This window comes from Strix uralensis, chromosome 5 (genome assembly GCF_047716275.1).
Source record: "Strix uralensis isolate ZFMK-TIS-50842 chromosome 5, bStrUra1, whole genome shotgun sequence".
NCBI classification, from domain to species: Eukaryota; Metazoa; Chordata; class Aves; order Strigiformes; family Strigidae; genus Strix; species Strix uralensis.
In genome coordinates, this window is record NC_133976.1 from 89,492,611 (window position 1) to 89,510,346 (window position 17,736).

General features: G+C 43.2%; 1 protein-coding gene across 1 annotated transcript in view; it reads left to right on the plus strand.

The window, feature by feature from the left end:
• The window catches only part of SCUBE1 (signal peptide, CUB domain and EGF like domain containing 1), a 209,385-nt gene that overhangs the window by 117,184 nt on the left and 74,465 nt on the right, over window positions 1-17,736 (plus strand). The window contains exons 7-8 of the mRNA XM_074872168.1: window positions 701-790; window positions 16,839-16,955. Of these exons, the coding sequence (XP_074728269.1) occupies window positions 701-790; window positions 16,839-16,955 (207 nt within the window). The remainder of the gene's footprint in view (window positions 1-700; window positions 791-16,838; window positions 16,956-17,736) is intronic.

The following is a 17,736-nucleotide window of genomic DNA, read 5'->3' on the forward strand; positions in this document are numbered from 1 at the left end:
ACTGCATGCTTATAAAATTACTAAACCCTGTTCTTGCAACATCTTTCCTAGCATTGAATGTTTAGCTAGTAGTGTTTCATAGACAAGCAGGCAACCAGCACTGCCCAAATTGATCTTTTTTTGTGTTTGTTTGGTTTGTTGTTTGTTTATTTTTGTTGTTGTTTTTGTTTAATTTGCATGCTGTTGTTTGGTTTCTCCTCACGATGTGTCAGTGTGTACGAGACTCTGGTGCGTCCGTGCCCATCCATCACCGGACTCTTCCAGCTCGCTCTGTCTGTCTCGGTCTTCTGCCTGCCACCTTCAGGTCCTGGTGCCCCATTAGCCTGAAGCACTTTACAGTTTGTCTTTGGTAGTTTGTTTAACTAGCATCCCTGAATTTTAATTTTCACCATTAACACCTCTCTGGGGCACTCCTGGTAGCTGTCTTGTTCTCCAGTAGGAATCCAGCTTCCCATATGTGGTTAATTACTTCATAGTTGACCATTCTTCCTTCTCCCCCTCTTTCTTCCTCCTTTCCCTAAACACCCGTTAATTTTGTCCTGGGGTCTCAAAGGGAATTAACTCTCTAACGGGGGTTTAGTGCTTTCATGCCTTGCTTCTTGGCTTTGGCTGTGCCATGCCAAGAAACTGTCTTAGGCAGCGGAAAATTGGGCTTGTGATTAACCAACTGCTCCATGTTTGTCCCTTACTTGTGTTTTAGAGAAGGATGAGGCTGCAATTGAGAGTTCTGAGTACAATGCCACGTCAGTAGCTGATGTGGACAAGCGGGTGAAACGGCGGCTACTTATGGGTAACACTTTTCTTCCACTTCCTTTGTTGTGCTCTCACTTTTGTCTGTATGTGTGTGGGGGGGAGGTTCTCTTTTGGTCTCATTTGGTCCCTTTGGTTTTGGTTTGGTTTGGTTTTTTTTAACCTGACTTCATCTGTGTGGAAAGGTCACCAATTTTGTTAAGTTCTCATCTGTTGTACAACTTCATTTCTTGTTTTTAAACTTTTTTTCCTAATGCTGCAGCTTTAATGTTCAATTTCTTCTGCATAGAAAGAAGCTTTTGCCATTAACCTTACTTACCTTATGCAAGCTACTTCTTACACGTGATTTGTGTGTGTTTGTGTGTATGTGTTGCTGTAGGATTCCTGAGAAGTCTCATGTTGCAGACCTGCTTATTGACTTGAAAGTGGATGATGATATGAAACAATGTTCTATTACATGTGTGGCGTTAAATGAGCAACTGCATTTGCATACTTAAAATTTGCAGTACTTTTGACTGAAATGTAAATATTATGACTGGAAATTCATTTATTTCCTTTGTGCAGCTAACCTTTTAGTAACCACTGAAAGATCTTTCCCTAGTGACTAGTGAGTTTCCGTATGTTCTTCTTTCAAGCCTGAAGCCTGGCTTGTTTCTCTGTGTTGTTGGAGCCTGAGCATGGAAGGGATGAGGAAATGCATTGAACAATGAAGATAATTCTTTAGCTTCTGCTCTCAGTTAACCCACCACGCACCCTTGTGCTTGTCTTCTTCATGTTACATTTATGGCCACTAGTGGGAATGACCTTTTGGAAATAGAAAGGGTAGAGTATCTGGACCTCTGCCAGACTCTTTTCATGTGACAAAGACACAGGGTAGCACAGGCTGCTGAGTAACGCCAGTGGGTTGGAGGTTTTCAGGTGGTTCATTACTCTGTGTTTTCCATTCTGGAGCCCTACTCACCACATACAATTGCTTCCACTAGGTTTTAAACATAGTGAGCATTGGTGAGATGTAGCCAGCAAACTGTCTACAAGACAGGGATTCTTCACCCACAGAAGCGATTCTGGCAAGACAAGGTTCTGCTCTTTTCCTTCCTGGTTGCTATTCCATTTCTTAAACCCCTGAGTCCATTGCAGACTCTGTCCTGCTGGCCCTCGGCAAGCTCAGCTCTGGCTGTCGGCATCCACGCCTACCTGGAAGGACCACCTCTAGGAGGTCGGAAGCCTTGCTTTGAATGTTTAGTTGATTGCTGGGCTAATAGTTGCAGCAGGTGACAACATTTACAAAGTTTCCATATCGCTTGTATCTCATCACCCATGACAAACCATCTGCTTAACCGTAGGCCAGCATGCAACCCCAGTGTAGGAAATGCTGTGGTGGTGTAGCTCTGAAATGGTATTAGGTGGTAATATTGAGGTTTCCCTCGTGTGAAAACCTGGGCATATGTTCCTTTATTTTTAGATTATCTATGATTGTTAATTTGCAATTAGTTTGCAGACCTAGCAAGTGACCCATATCAATTTATTGTTTAATGATGCACTGTTTAAATTAATTTATGCTAACAAAAGCTATGAGGCAGCTCACCTTGCTTTCTGAAGGTGCTATTAACACTTTTAGCTGTAATTTCAATAAGACCTATAGTCTCACAGGAAGTCAGAAAAAAAATGTGCAGAGGTCCTCTAGACCACTGGAGAATCCAGTCTTCCAGGTGAGGATGGTGAGTTTGCCCAGCCACTAACAGTCTGTGCAATATGGTTTAGAGGGACCGAGCAACATAGTGCACTGCCTCCCCCTCTGACAGCAGTAATTATCCAACCTGAAAATAAGCTCACACTGCTTACAGAAGTCCAGCAACAACGATTGGCAACAAGCTTCTTAGTTACACCAGGTCTGCAAGCTCCAAGCTGAACATAGACTCTAGAAATAGGTTTAGGGAGAGAGTTAAAAATCCAGTTTGCAAAAGACATTGTTTAACTCTTCAGTAGCTCCTGTCTTAGCAGGTATCAGACAAGAGCTGAGAGTTTATGGACATGCTGTGTTTGAATGACTGATTCCTTAGAAAAACATTAACTAGAACTGAAAAGAAATTTAATTAGTAAGTGAGATCTGAGTGTGGGTGGCTTATTACTTAGGGACTTTTCTACTTGTTTATTTCTACTGAATTCTGATGCTCAAAAAATCCATGATTTATTTTTTTAGTGGAGTCTTACTACATTTCAAAAGCATAGTGGCATTTCCATGAAATTCCATGTGTCTTCAGATGCTTTCTAAATAGCTGTTATAGAAAGTACTGGAAGGCTCCTCAGGAAACTTTGTTACCAGCTTTTGTAAATGGACTGTGATTTTTGACCCTCCTGCAGGCAGTCTTGGGAGAGTAGAGAAGTAGATGACTTTATGTAATTTTAGTAGTCTGATGAAAGATGCTTTCAGTTGCAAGCCCCGAGATGATAGTTTCTAGTCCCTTGTCATTTGCTGCATGTTACTAAAATGACTATGGTCTTTAGAACCCTTAGTATCAGCCAAGGCTAAGAATACGTTTGCATGAGATTCCTTCAGGAGAACGGGACTGCTGCCAGACATGGCTGCCTGTGCCACTCATTTTGCTACAGCAAGACTGGTCCCCTCTGTAGCTCTGACTGACTCTGACAGGGCCCATGTCCTGGTCACTGTGTCCTGTGACTTGTGGCTAAATCTTAAACAGAGAAAAGTAGATAAATACACCTCCTTCCTTCCTGTTAGATGCATTTTTATCTGGATCTTGTGAGGCAGACAAGAAACCGGTGTTTGATGATCTACAAGAAGCCTTCCTTTAGAGCCATCTGGTGATTTCTAGGAATTTTCATCCAACTCTTTTCATAATGTTTGGAAAGACCCTGGGGACTTCCAGTCATCCTTCATCTCCCCTGTTCAGAGAAATCACTCGGATTCAGAGTAAAGGCTGCTCTCATGAAAGAGGTGGCACTGAGTATCTTCTCCCTGCTCAGTGCATGTTGCACCATAGTGCTCTTCATACAGCTCATGTGCATTTTCTCCCCTCCCCCTGGGCCAGTGCTGCTGCAGATGGGCAGGAGTGCAGCCTTATTGTACCCCAGGTGGGCTTCTGGTGAGGCTTTGCCCTCTGCCAGAGTTCTGCGGTGCCTGCTGTGAGCTGGACGTTGAGCCACACACGTTCTGTAGATCAGGAAGGAGGGTGCACGTTCATCCTGCAGGAGTGCACACGTCCAGGCATTTCAAACCAGCGCCCTACCATTATCTGTTTACATCCACCTTGTTGCAGAACACCTCGCACTTACTACAAATCAGTAGGGCACAACCACTATCTTCAGGTCTTCTTTAACATCTGGTATAGTTTATCTTGCAGTTACTTGAGCACTGCCTTCAGCTCTTAAAATTATGTTCAAATCTCTGTTTTGTATGGTACAACACAATTTTGTCTGAAAATATTTTCAGTGTGTTTCTTAGGAGCAGTCACAGAAACCTCCCCATTTTCCTTTCCCTTCTTCTCCTCAAGAACTTATTTGCCAGGACTGTTTTTCCTGTCATAGCATCATAGCATGAGACTGCCCCGCCTCATTAGAGGAGTGTGCTAATGCATTTAATTATTACATATTGTTCAGTCTAAATCCAGCATCAGTTTGAAACACAGTATATCATGCCCTGCCTGCCTGGATGAAAGCCATTCTAGTGTGGGCACACAACTTCAGAAGTGCCAAATTTCCACTCAATCCTACTAATACACGTATCCTCAAAATACTTTGTCCAGTGTCACATCTTCAGCAGTGGAAGTTGCTTTTATTGATGTATCCAGTTCCCAAATCTCTTTTTGCTATTGCAGCCCTGGACAGAACTCCTAAGTCCCATAGCCCCAGAGTCTACAGCTGTAATGATGAGGCATCCACTAGTCTAGTGCTTTATCGTTCTATATATTGTAAATTATCAAGTCTCACTGACTTAGTAGTACTCTAGTCTTGGGTGCTGTCTTTTGCTTGAAAAGGCTACAGGGTGCTTATAGAGAATTGTCTGGTTTTTTACATAGAACTTGATCCTGTGGACACAAAAATGGATTGTACAGCATCAGTTATGCCATTGGGCTGCCTCATTACGAGTAAGTCAGCTGCTTACAAAGATGTGACAGGCAGCTGAAAACTACCTCTTTGAGGAAGCAGAACTGCAGAACTATCTGGTCTTAAGACTCATAAAGTCCTCATGTCCTAATCAAAGGTAATGCTTTGCTCTCTGGCTACTTTTTACATCAACTCTTAGAACCAAGAAATTTTTAGATTGTCTTTCAAAACGCAGTCACTTGCTACGTTGTCATCACAGGCCTTACTAGGCTGCATGAATCCTTAAGGTCTTTTAGCGACACAACCACGATGTTCTATCCAGGGCATTTCTTAGATCTTATTTTTGAAGAGGTGGACCTGACCCATTTCTCACCATGTTTCATGTCCCTCCCTGTACTCTTTAGTAGTCAAGTGGATCAGGTTCATATGGAGCCATATTTAGCTCCTTTGGAGCTCAGGACGGAGCTGTAGAACTGTAGAGCCTTACTGAAGCCATGCATTCTTTACCTAAAAAATCCTTTAATCTGATGAGAGTTTTCTGGCAAAAGCCTTTCTTTTTTCTTGAAAGAAAGTTTTGTGGTAAGACTCTGGTTTTCACAGTGCTTTTGCCTGGAAGGATCTTCAGAATAGGGAGACAGAACGTAGTCTGGTTAGAGCATTCATTTGAAATGTGAGGAGATTATACTGAAGACCCTTTCATGGGGATTTGCCACCCACGTTCAAGGGAAATGTTGGGCTGTAAAGTCAGACTAACTCATGAAGGCGCTCTACCCTCAGGGCCAGTATTGATAACCGATAGCCTGGTAGGGGCTTGGCATTCTTCAGTTTCAATAAACCTAAAGGACTAGAAAATGGGACCTGGGTTTCTAACATGGCATGTAATGCCTCAACTGCCAAGCAATTGGAATAAAGAGCGTTAGGACCTCTGGTTTTCCATTAGAAAATTTCCTAAAGTCTTAGGTTGTTTTATTCCAGTGTGAATTAAAAATGGATTCTGCAGACTTCATTTTTGGTTCTCTTTCAAAATAAAATGAGAGTTTCCAGGTGAACCTACTCCCAGTCTTCTGTCTCAAAGAGCAGGGAGATGGACAAGCTGGTGTTTGTTTTCAAGTGTTCTTCCAAAGCAATTAACTTCTATCATAGTTACAGCCTACCAAGGGTCACTTTAAGCCAAGAGCACCTTTTCAGTATGTACTTCAGTTCCTAGCTTTGTTGTACTAGCTTCTAGGACTCTTTCAGGTTACTTAAAATATGTCTTTATTTCTCTGAATGGCTTTTATCTGACTTAGAAATTCTCACTGCCAGAAAGCCAAGTGTGCTGCTCTGTATGCATCACAATCTTTGTGTGCTTTAATCAATAAAGTATTTAAAACATATTATTAACAGGCGTATTGCCAGGAGGATCTCTAACCCAGTTACTAGCTGTGAAACCAAGACCTCACTTTAACTCTTTCTGTCAGTTCTGCTTTGCTATATGAAATCATAGAAAACAGGGGGAAGGAATCCCTGAGGTCATTCATGCATTCTCTCTCTCTCTCGGGCAGATCCTTTCATCTCAAGTTATCGTCACTTTTATTCATTGAGTTTGTGAATGGTGTGCTATTTCCTGTAAAAATCCCTTTTCTTCATTTCTTTGCTGATGATACAGACTCTGACCTTATCCAGAATTCCTACCAGTACCTTCCATTGTTTTTCTTTTCCATTTAAAATGAAAGGATTTGTCCAAGGTCAGGAGATAATGCTCCTTCACAATGCTTAGGGTATTTCATTTTTTCTTAAATTCAGCTTCTCTGCTTAGAAAAAGCAACACAGTCACAACTAATAGTGCTGGTTTTTGGCGACCAGACTGGACTCATTCTGTGCTTCTAAAACACCTGATCCCATCTATCAAGTGCTGTTCCCCAAATATGCAGTGATCCCTGAAGAGGAATCCAACTTTTCTGAAAGGAGAGCTGTGGGATTCATGATTCGGTGCAAGATTCACCAGGTTGTTTCTTCACACATTCTGTATGTGGCCGTGCAGAATTCTCATCCTATTTTTATGCAAATAAAATTCTACCAATCATGAAATTGCACAGAAATGAGGAGACAAGCATAACGGAGTGAAGAATTCCACATCCTGCAAGTTCCCCTTTCTGTCTCACCTTTTTCATTCCCTGAACATGAAGCTCTTTCAGTTTCTCCTTCATCTGCTCACAGCTATTTGTTTCTTTCATTATACTCTTCTGAATGCTCTTTCTCTATCCTTTTAGCATCACAGAGCATAATTTGCATGAGAATAGCATAGATCTCACTTAACTGGAAATTCAAATATTTTAGTTGTGTGTTTAGTTTCTCCCTGGGCTTGTTGTCCTCTGGGTCCACCCCCTGTACCCTGATCTCATGCCATATACTACAGGTACTGCCGCTCGCAGGAAAATTGGTTTTAGGGATGGCAGCAGCAGTCTGATCATCTGTTCTCTGTCTCATTCCTTTCTTACACCGCAGATTCCCCCTTTCTTAAAGGCAAGCTCATCTGTACAATCAACAGGATATTACCAAAAAAAAAAAAAAAAAAAAGCGCCTTTCCTGACTTAAGTTTTAATCTCTTCCAAGTTTCAGGCTTTCAGAATTTGTGTATTTTTGGTCAGAATTTGAGTGGGATTTTGAGTGTTTTTTTACCCAATTAGATAGTCGTTATTAGTCACAGCCATGCAGTTCACCTGCATACAGCGGTGATGCCACTAGTGATTAATTATTCCTGTAAGATTCTGCTCTGTACACAGATGTTGAGAGGAGGGGTGTGCTGTGCCAGCCCCGGAGTAGTGGGAACTGAGAAGGGGCTGTGCCAGCCCCGGAGTAGCGGGAGCTGAGAAGGGGCTGTGCCAGCCCCGGAGTAGCGGGAGCTGAGAAGGGGCTGTGCCAGCCCCGGAGTAGCGGGAGCTGAGAAGGGGCTGTGCCAGCCCCGGAGTAGCGGGAGCTGAGAAGGGGCTGTGCCAGCCCCGGAGTAGCGGGAGCTGAGAAGGGGCTGTGCCAGCCCCGGAGTAGCGGGAGTTGAGAAGGGGCTGTGCCAGCCCCGGAGTAGCGGGAGTTGAGAAGGGGCTGTGCTCGGGAGTTGAGAAGGGGCTGTGCTCGGAGCAGCTGGGGCCATCGGAGCAGCGCGAGGGGAACCGCTGAGCCAGCCTGAGCAAAGAGCAGTCCTGCGGTGAGGGGAGGTGAGGTACAACTTGTGGCCTGATTTGATTCCAGATACTATTTGCACTGAACTGAATTAGTTCAACGTTTTTTAAGGTGAGGGAGCCAACACCACTCAGCTGAGCAGGATCGGGCCCTCCCATAGAACTGCTCTAATACCTTTGCATCGTCACCGTTTCCTAGCTGTAACTTAGTAGTAGCTGGCATAGTGGAGTCCTGGTGTTGGTTCTTACAAGGGCTCCAAAATGCTACAGTGATGCAAACAATCATTACAGATGATGGTAATTAATGGTTTAAGATTAGGCCTTCTCAAAATAAAAACAATCATGAGTATGTACTTTTTTCCCCTCTTAAAAGAATCACCCAAATCCTGGCAGTTTCTTTGAAATCTTACTTAAAAAAATAAATCCAGTTTAAATTTAAGATAGGATTCACCAATATCGTGTGTGCACTATCTAGGACTGGTTCTGCAGTTTCATTTCTGCTGACGTGTACTGTAAAATCTGTTGGGAATAGGGGCAGGACATAAAATAAGTGAGGAGAGAATGGCGGGATTCAAGGTGATGAACATTAACAGGGCATTTTTCAGCTTTTCAGTATTCATACTTACGGAGTGCCAGATATTTGGCTTGCTTTCACAGGTATCCTTAATCTTTCTTCACTTGTTCAAATATGTTTTCCTGTCTTGTACACATAGCTTGGAGAGTCAGGTTGTGTATTGCTGTGAATTAAACACAGACAAGTCAACCCATTTTTATGTGTTCAGGATAGGTAAACAGGTTATCTCTTGGTTCAGACACAGTAGCAGTTTACAACAGCTTTAGTTACAGCACAGCTTCTGAGGAGCAGAGATTGCTGGTGGTTTAACCCTTTTTGCCACTCCAGTTCCCAGGCGATATTACTTCCCAGGCACCTCATTAGGGAAGAGTGGTCTGAGGTAATCCAGGTATCTCACAGTGCCCTGGCTAAACCAGTGAGTGCTCTAAAGCCACTGTTCTGCTTGCAGCCTTCAGCTTTCCGTTACATCAGGATTAACTTGTTCCTGTGTCTGATCACCCTCCTTCTTGCAGAGGTACCCTTAGCCCTCCTGTCTCCTACCTTGCCCAGGGCACAGCAGCCCAGGTCAGCACGTCGCAGCACGCTGCCCTGCCGGGTACCCGGCGGCTGCACAGCCACGCAGTGCCTGTGAAGTGGCAGCTGTGCTTTGAGGCAGTACTTGTACAAGCCAAGTTAGAGTCAACGTCTTTTCCTGAGGGCTCTTCGTGGCTGCCACCTGGCTCAGCCTTCTCGTGTGGTGGGCAGGATTACACCCTTACAGTGCAAAGAGGGTGCTTGTCTCCTCCTGAAATGCATTTCTTGCCAACCACCCAAAGAAGCTGATTTCGGTTTAGGTCTTCGTAAGAAATGTGGTTGATCACTTTGTTACTTCTCCGTTTCATTCCTTAAACCATGTACAGCATCTTTAAGTTTTTAATCTTTTTAAGAGAATAATTTGAAAATTTACCTTAAGCCGATTTTATCCCACTGAACAGTATATCGAATGTTTTAGCAGACTGACTGAGACTGGCAAAGCAGAGCTCTGCATATAGGTGCAGGTATATGCACACATTCCAGAGCTGATGGGATTAGTTTTTTAAGTAGAGCATAATTAAAGCCAATCCAAAATGACTGACCTTGGTTAAAACAATACAGAGACACCAACCTGTCTGTCATAAAACACTTTTTCATATTAATTCTGTTGTGTACTATGCTAATCTAAAGGAATTTAAGAGTGGATAGAAAAGATTAAATTCTCTTGTCCCTGTAAAAAGTTACATTTACAGAGGAATAAATATTATCAGGGCAAAAAGTAAATTAAGAGTGGGGAGTGTCAAGTCTTGCTTTTAATTTCAGTACTACGGGTAGTAATTTCTGTACTATTGGTAGGAATAAAACCAATGCTATTTTACGTCTATAGAGCATGTGTGCTGATGAATTTCAGAAGGTCTTATGCATATAGGAAATACTGCGTCTGTTTTCAATGAGACCAGTATTTCTTATGAACTCCAGGGTGACACGGCAGCTTATGGGAAGCTGGGGAAGAAATTTAGGTCTCTACTTCCATGCTTCAGCTTTCCAAACATGAGCATTTCCTGTTGGAAATACCATAGAATCACAGAATATCTCAAGTTGGAAGGGCCCATAAGGATCATCAAGTCCCAGTCCCTGCTCCTCGCAGCACTACCTAACACTAATCCGTATGACTGAGAGCATCCTCCAGATGCTCCTTCAACTCTGACAGGCTTGGTGCTGTCACCACTTCCCTGGGGAGCCTCTTCAGTGACTGAGCACCCTCTCAGTGAAAAACCTTTTCCTAATGTCCAGTCTGAACTTCCCCTGACGCAGCCTCATTCCATTTCCTCATGTCCCATTGCTGGTCACCAGAGAGGAGATCAGCATCTCCCGCTCTGCTGCCCCAAGGAGGCAGTTGTAGACTGCAATGAGGTTGCCCCTCAGCCTTCTGTTCTCCAAGCTGAACAAGCCGAGTGACCTCAACCACTCCTCGTAAGTCTTGCCCTCAAGACCTTTCACCATCTTGGTCACTCTCCTCTGGACACACTGATAGCTTGATGCCCTTCTGACATTGAGGTGCCCAAAGCTCCGCACCGTGCTCGAGGTGGGGCCACGCCAGTGCCCTGTAGAGTGGGACAGTCACCTCCCTTGACTGACTTGCTATGCTGCCATGCTTCCTGCCCCTCAGGCCCTTCTGGCTGCCAGGGCACACTGTTGACTCCTGTTCAACTTGCCATCAGACCCAAACCCCCAGATCTCTTTCCATGGGGTTGCTTTCCATCCTCTTGTACCCCAGTTTGTACATATAAGCAGGATTACCCCATCCCAGGTGCACAATCTGGCATGTGCTTTTGTTAAATTTCATACAGCTGGTGATTGCCCAGCTCTCTGGTCTATCCAGATCTCCCTGTAAGGCCTTTCTACCCTTGAGGGAGTCCACAGCTCCTCCTCATAGAGTATCATTGGTGATACTAAATGTATCAGATACGTGTCAGCGATATGGATGTGTCAGATTCCAAAGAGACCTTGAGTAAGATACTGCGTAGATACGAACTGTGACCTTGAATTTGACATGCCGCTTCCTGTGTTCGTGGTGCTTCCCTTCTCCCTCTTCCCTTCCAGTATTCTTTGTCAGAAATAAAGTAAAAGTGAAACTCAGGTTCTTTAGCTTCTGTAAGATATGTGAATGTTTCATTGAATCATAGACTCATGTAAGTTGGAAGGCACCTCTGGAGGTCATTTATCCAACCTCCTGCTCAAAGAAAGGGCCACTCTACCAGACCGCTCAGGGCTGTGTCCAGTTGAGTTTTGAGCATCTCCAAGGATGTAGATTCCACAGCCTCCCTGGTAACCCGTTCCTGCGTTTGGCCACTGTCATGCTGAAAACTTTTTACGTTGTATCAAGCTGGAATTTCCCGTATTCTAACTTCTGTTTGTTGCCTCTTGTCTGTCCACTGTGCACCTCCAAGAAAAGTCTTGTTCCGCCTTCTTTATACTGTTCTATTAGTTAGCTGTAGACAGAAATAAGATCTCCTCTGAGCGTTCTCAGCTTCTCAGCCTCATCATGGGCTTCAGCCCCCTGAACATGATCTCAGTAGACCTCCGCTGAATTTGCTGTAGTATGTCCATGTGTTTCTTGCACTGGAGTGCCCAGAACTGGACACAGCACTCCAGATGTTGTTACTCCAAACACCAAATAGAGGGGTAGGGTCACTTCTCTTGATCTTCTGCTTGTACTCTTCCTAATACAAGCCAGGATGTTGGTGACCTTCTTTGCCTTAAGGAAACACTGCTGACTTCTGTTCAACTTCTCCACCAGGCACCCCAGGATTTTCTCCAGAACTGCTTTCTAGCCACTCAGTTCTAAGCCTGTTCTGTTGGATGGGGTTATTCCACCCCATACGCAGGACCTGGGTTTGCCTTCAGTGAAGCTCATAATGAAGCTCAGGCCGTTTTTTCCAACCTGTTAAGGCCCCTCTGAATAGCAGCCCAGCTCTCCAGTGCATTGACCACTCCCCCAATTTGGTATCATCCACAAGTTTGCAGAAAGTGCCATCCATCCCATAGTCCAGGTTGTTAGTGGAGACTTTAGGCAGTGTTGGCCCTACTATCACCATCTGAGGCTGAGGAGTAGCTCTAGCTGGACTTTGTGGCACTGACTCAACCCTTTGAGTCCAGCTGTCCAGCCAATTTTGCACTCTCTGTATTATCCACTTACCCAGTCTCTGTCTCACCGCTGTGCCCATAAGGATACTATGGAAGACCGTGTCAAAGCACGTGCTAAACTCAGGGTGAAGAACATCCACAGCTCTCCCCTATCCACAGTGTAAGTGATGTCACTGTAGAAGGCAGTTGGGTAAGGCACGATTTACCTCAGTAAGTTCACGCCAGCCATTCCCAATCATCTCATCTTTCATGTGCTTGCAAATGGCTTCCAGGACAATTTGCTCCATAAACTTACAGGGGTCTGATGCGGGGCCGGCTGGGGAGAGGTTCCTCAGATTCCCCTCCTGCCTTTCTTGATGTTTACCTTCTCCAGTCATCGGGAACCCAACCTTGTCCTCATGACGTATCCAAGATGAGAGAGTGGCCTCGCTCAGACATGTATTGCTGTGTGACCTGCAGATGTGTCCCTTCCAGTCCCATAGACCTGTGTAAGGCTGTTCCGCTTTGCACCATATCTCAGTTCCTAAAACATCGGTTTGGATCCTAGTTTAAATTGACCCAGGCTACCAAATGGAATAATAAAGATTTCAAGATTTGCCTGATTTTGAGTAATACCCTTAAAATTACATCAGGTTCTTTTGATCATTGAGGTAAAATGAAGTCACAAAAATTGGAGGCAAATTTTGGAGACCCTTGTCATCAAGGCAGTTTTTCAGTGGCTTTATGAAAAAATTGGCCACTTCAAAAAACAGATTTGAATAGAAGCTTACATTTTGAGTGGCTGTGTTTACCTGTTTCATAGAAGAAGCTGAAATTTAGGTTTTCAGAAATGTTCCAAATCCACGACACGTGTTCAGAGTTTCAGGCATTTAAAAGTATTCAAAGCCAAGTAAATCCTGTCTGATGTCAGTCTTCTGTGTAACAAAGTGACCAGGCTCTGCTGCCATCAGGGAGAGATTCTGCTTTAGTTCAAAAACTTCAGGACTAGAACCTGAAGAACTGATCTTTTACTGCTGAAGTGACATATTAAGGGACTGGAATCCCATGTAACTTCAGCTGGTAACTTAGCCAGTGTTCCTGATCCGGTGCTGAAGGACCGACAGCTCAGGCTTGTGCTTTCTAATAGGGTATTTTAATATCCAGCAGCAGTGCAGATCCCACAGTGCAGTGGGCTATTGTTAAAACATGTGATTACTCAATTACCAACTACATGTTGGTCATGATTCTGATTATTTCTTGTCTATAGAGCCAGGGAGCAGATACATGAGAGATTGTTCCAGAATTAGGAGTGCGAAAAACAGTGGAAAAACACAGTGTAAGCTGTCCCAGACTGCTCCATGTAAATAGATGTCCTTTTCTTTGGATCCCTGTTTCTGTCTGAGTTTCCTAGTGGAAGTTCAATAAGGATGTAAGTGGGGCTACAAACATCACTTTAAATTCACAGTAAAGTCTAGTTTCAAATGAGGAGCATTGTCATAACTCAGAGGGAATTTAAATGTCAGTTACATGACTTTATTTGTGTCTTCCAGTTCTTTTTCTGCTCCATCATCAGAACAAAAAACATCAGAAACATGCCAAACAGTCTGAAACAAAACAAAACAAAAAGGTGTAATAAATATGTTGAGGTTGCCTTTCCCAGAGAAAAAAACAGTGGAAAACGGTCTATCGGATCAACATCACCATGAAGGTCTGATCCAGATTTGGAATATCTGTTCTTTCCCTTCCATATAGGTATAGTTCCTCCAACATGATAGCTTGGAAATAAGTAATTGGCTTCTGCTCTTTATTTGAGACCTAAAACTTGTATTTGCATTTCAAATACATACTAAAATTTGATAGTGGTGGGGTGAAGAATGAGTTGAAGTAATTTCTAACAGAAACACAGGTGGTGACGCACGTCGGTTGATGGTGTCTATAGGCCGCAGCTATTCTATTTGATGTAGCTTGTAATCCCGCTTTCCCACGTTCTGCTAGTCACATTCGCTTTCCTTTACCAATGTTTTCTCATGACCTTGAGTTTAAGGAATTTCACCAATACATCTCTCCAATTAGCCAAAGTGTTGGAGGTACTGTCAGATGTCCGCTTGCTCGCTTGGATCTTCATTCTGTTAGAGGTCATCATGTATGAAAGTCAGAGTCACCAGGAAGGTTGAAGGGTATTTAGCCTTTTTGGTTTGTTTTACTAAATCTCTGTGAAAATAAGAAAAGCTGGCTTGATTCCCTCTATACATAGAAATAACTCTTGCTCACTGAATGACCCTTACCCTATAGATCCAGTCATCCATGCCATGGGAAAAAAAATTGTTGTGTCTATTCATTTTCACTGGATGTTATCCAGAAAGCAAAAATATTACTGCTTATGTTCATCTCGTGTTGATGAACTGCAATAAAGGACTCTTCATATGCCAGAGTTAATCTGCTAATGTAAGATTTAGTGCTCTTCCCAGTGCCATGCCAAATGTACATCTTCAGCACTTTTTCCTGGTTTTTAACCTTAACTCTTTACTCCTGGCAAATCATCCTACCATTAAACTGTACCCAAGTAAAAAGTTTTAAATGACCTGAAACATTTTCCCTTCTCTGAAACAAAATCACTTGATATGTTGGGCTGTGAGGACACACACCCACATTCACATACCGATGGAAATGCAGCACCGTCACTTACAGAAGAGTTCTTCAAGCAGCCGTGTCAGCCTCTGAGTCTATGAACAGCCCTTCCCAGGGGAGTAAATGAAAATCAGAACCGTATTACTTAAGCAGTTAACTTGTCCTACAGGTCATGCCTAAGATGAGCAAGGACTCCGTCTGAAAATAAGGAGTTGCAGACTCAGCTCCATTTTCAGAAAGCTGTTCCATCCATTTGTTAGCTGTGCTTGCTGGCAGTTCTGTGCAAATCCATTTGTATACTGATGGCTTTTTCTACATTATGTTGTTACATAGCACACATGGCATAAAAACCGTAAACCTATCTAGTAGAGCATGTGTGAATGGGGATGGACGGCGGAGTCCTGTCCCGTGCTGTGAATGCCCGTGTGCCCCAGCCCCTTGCTTTCAGTTTGTTCATAAGTGCCAGCAGCTTATTTTACAACTGATGTAGAGGTCTGTGCCCGTGCAAAAGGCAAAAAAAAACAACAAACAGTTACAGTTTTTTCTCTTATTTTGAAGCAGTGAAGTCCCTCCAAAGGGCCAGTCTAAGTTCACCTTGAGGGCATTAGCAGAGGCTACTTTAAAATAAAAATCTTTTAGTGCTAGTCAATTGAAAGATAAAGCCTTTTCTGTTCTGTGTAAATAATTTTTGATCAATGTACTGTTGTAAGGCAATTCCTGATTAGCATATCCTATAGCTTATTGTCAGACCCTGTCCACAGGGTACAATTGTGACACAGGCTGTGAATATTCAGCAATAGGAGTCTGTAAATCTGAGTAAGTAATGACAAAGCCTCTTCAGGGAAAGCCAGAATGAGGTGAGCTGAGTAGAATAATGGCAGTCTTGGGGGGCAGGGGGGTATTTTAATTTAATCAAAGCCAGAGCAACTGAAAAAGATACTATTAAAGGACTTGCTCTCTGAAGTAAACACTTTTCAGATAAATGCATAGTTCAAACTGACGTGCTAAATTGGCACCCTTACATCCACTCTACTCTCTGGATCAAAGCAAAGTTAATCATTTCTCTTGCCTTTTATCTGTTTTATGGATGTGTGTGGGTATGTGTGTGTGTGTACGGTGTGCGCATGTGCACACACGAGTAACAGAAAAGAATGGCAACGAGGGAGGGGTTTTTGCTTTTTCTGTAATGAAGTTGAAGATTTTTTCTTAATGTAGTGGTACCTCATAGTCATTGCCCACTGTTGGAAAAGCTCAGAAGTATTGCAGCTTTCTCTTGCCTGTGTTTGCCCAGCCACCCTTCGACATACTACAAGCACTGGGAAATTTCAATGACACAGCTTGGAATGGGTTCAGTGACCTCAATTATGCCCTCCCACCCACTCCAAACTCCTTTCAATTTGCAAAAAGCTTTAAGTGGACAAAACCCAGATGCCTTTTGCTTGTAGTTCAGTAAGAACAGATTGGGCATGTAGATTCTTGTCAAAGTGATATATGTAGTTCATTTTCTATTAACTCTTTCTTAACTAAGGATTTTAAATTCTCAGTTCCAAGTCTAGCACTCTGCTTTGCTTTCTACTGCTTTTTAAAGTTCATTATGCCTACAACATCATTTAAAAAAATGAACCTTAAAAAGCCTTGGCTGGACATTGACTGATACGAAACAGACTGAATGTTTGGTTCTGCTTTTAAAGGCAATCACTTTTTTTTCTTTTTAAACTTGTTTCATGTGTAATAACCCATCCTGTTGTCTAAGACAGTTCAAAAGCACTAACTAAATATAATAAATAAAAACACCAGTTTGGGGTGAGAAAGAAATCATGACTTGTGGAAATGATTTACCAGTCAAAACCAGTACGTGGGCCCTGACGACCCTGAAAGCTTGCTGCAGCGGGCTTGCTTAACTTAGATTGCTTTTGTAATGTTGTGCTATTGCCCGAAGAGTCGGTGCCTCTCCCCTCCCCCAGAACATTTCATTACACTCCCTTTCTCCCTCTCTCTCTCTCTCTTTCTCTCTCATCCTGCAGAAACATGTGCTGTCAATAACGGAGGCTGTGATCGGACTTGCAAGGACACCGCGACAGGGGTACGATGCAGTTGCCCAGTTGGATTTACCCTGCAGCCTGATGGGAAAACGTGCAAAGGTCAGCTTCTGTTTGCTTTGCCATGCATCATTTGCCTTCAGCAGTTCCACTACAAGATGTAAATATTCAGTTATTTAATCAATACTTTTAAGTTAAGGCAATACTGGCATAGTGATTGCAACTGAGTTCATTAGCTTTCTGCTGCCCTAATTTTTCCGTATTTACCTATTTCAAACATTTTTCTCTCTATTTATTAGAGGGTTTTATTACTGCAAAGCAATGAGATACAGAGGTCAAACTGTTCCAAACTGACTGGAGATTTAAGGAAAAGCTCTGGGCTGCAGAAAGCCTTCAGTTTCAAAGGACAGCCTGATACCCTTGTAAAACTTCAGCCATCCAGTGGTATCTGAATTTGTCCGTTCAAAAAGTGAGTTAAAATTCTCAAGCAGTACTTGGTTACCTGCAGATAGTCAACTGGTTATCACTAAGTGAAGCCAAGCAAAAGATGCAGAAGTATTGCTCAAAAAACCCCAGACAATTGTCCACTTCTGCCCCTTCAAAACGTAAGGAGCCAGGTACAAAGGAAAACCAAAACAACATTTACCAGTGCCCAGGTCTGAACCACACAGCTGATGCTCAGACCCCTGTTCCAAAGGCAGCACAAGAACTGTGGCATTTTGTCCTTCATTAGTGTGTTAAAACTGAGGTCGGGGAAGAGAGAAGAGAAAAGAGCATCTGATATCACTGTCAGCATCTGTTCTCAATTAAAGAGACAGGGGCAGTTCTCACATATCCCTGCAGAACCACACTTAACGGCACTGCGCAGGCGAGTAGGTGTGGG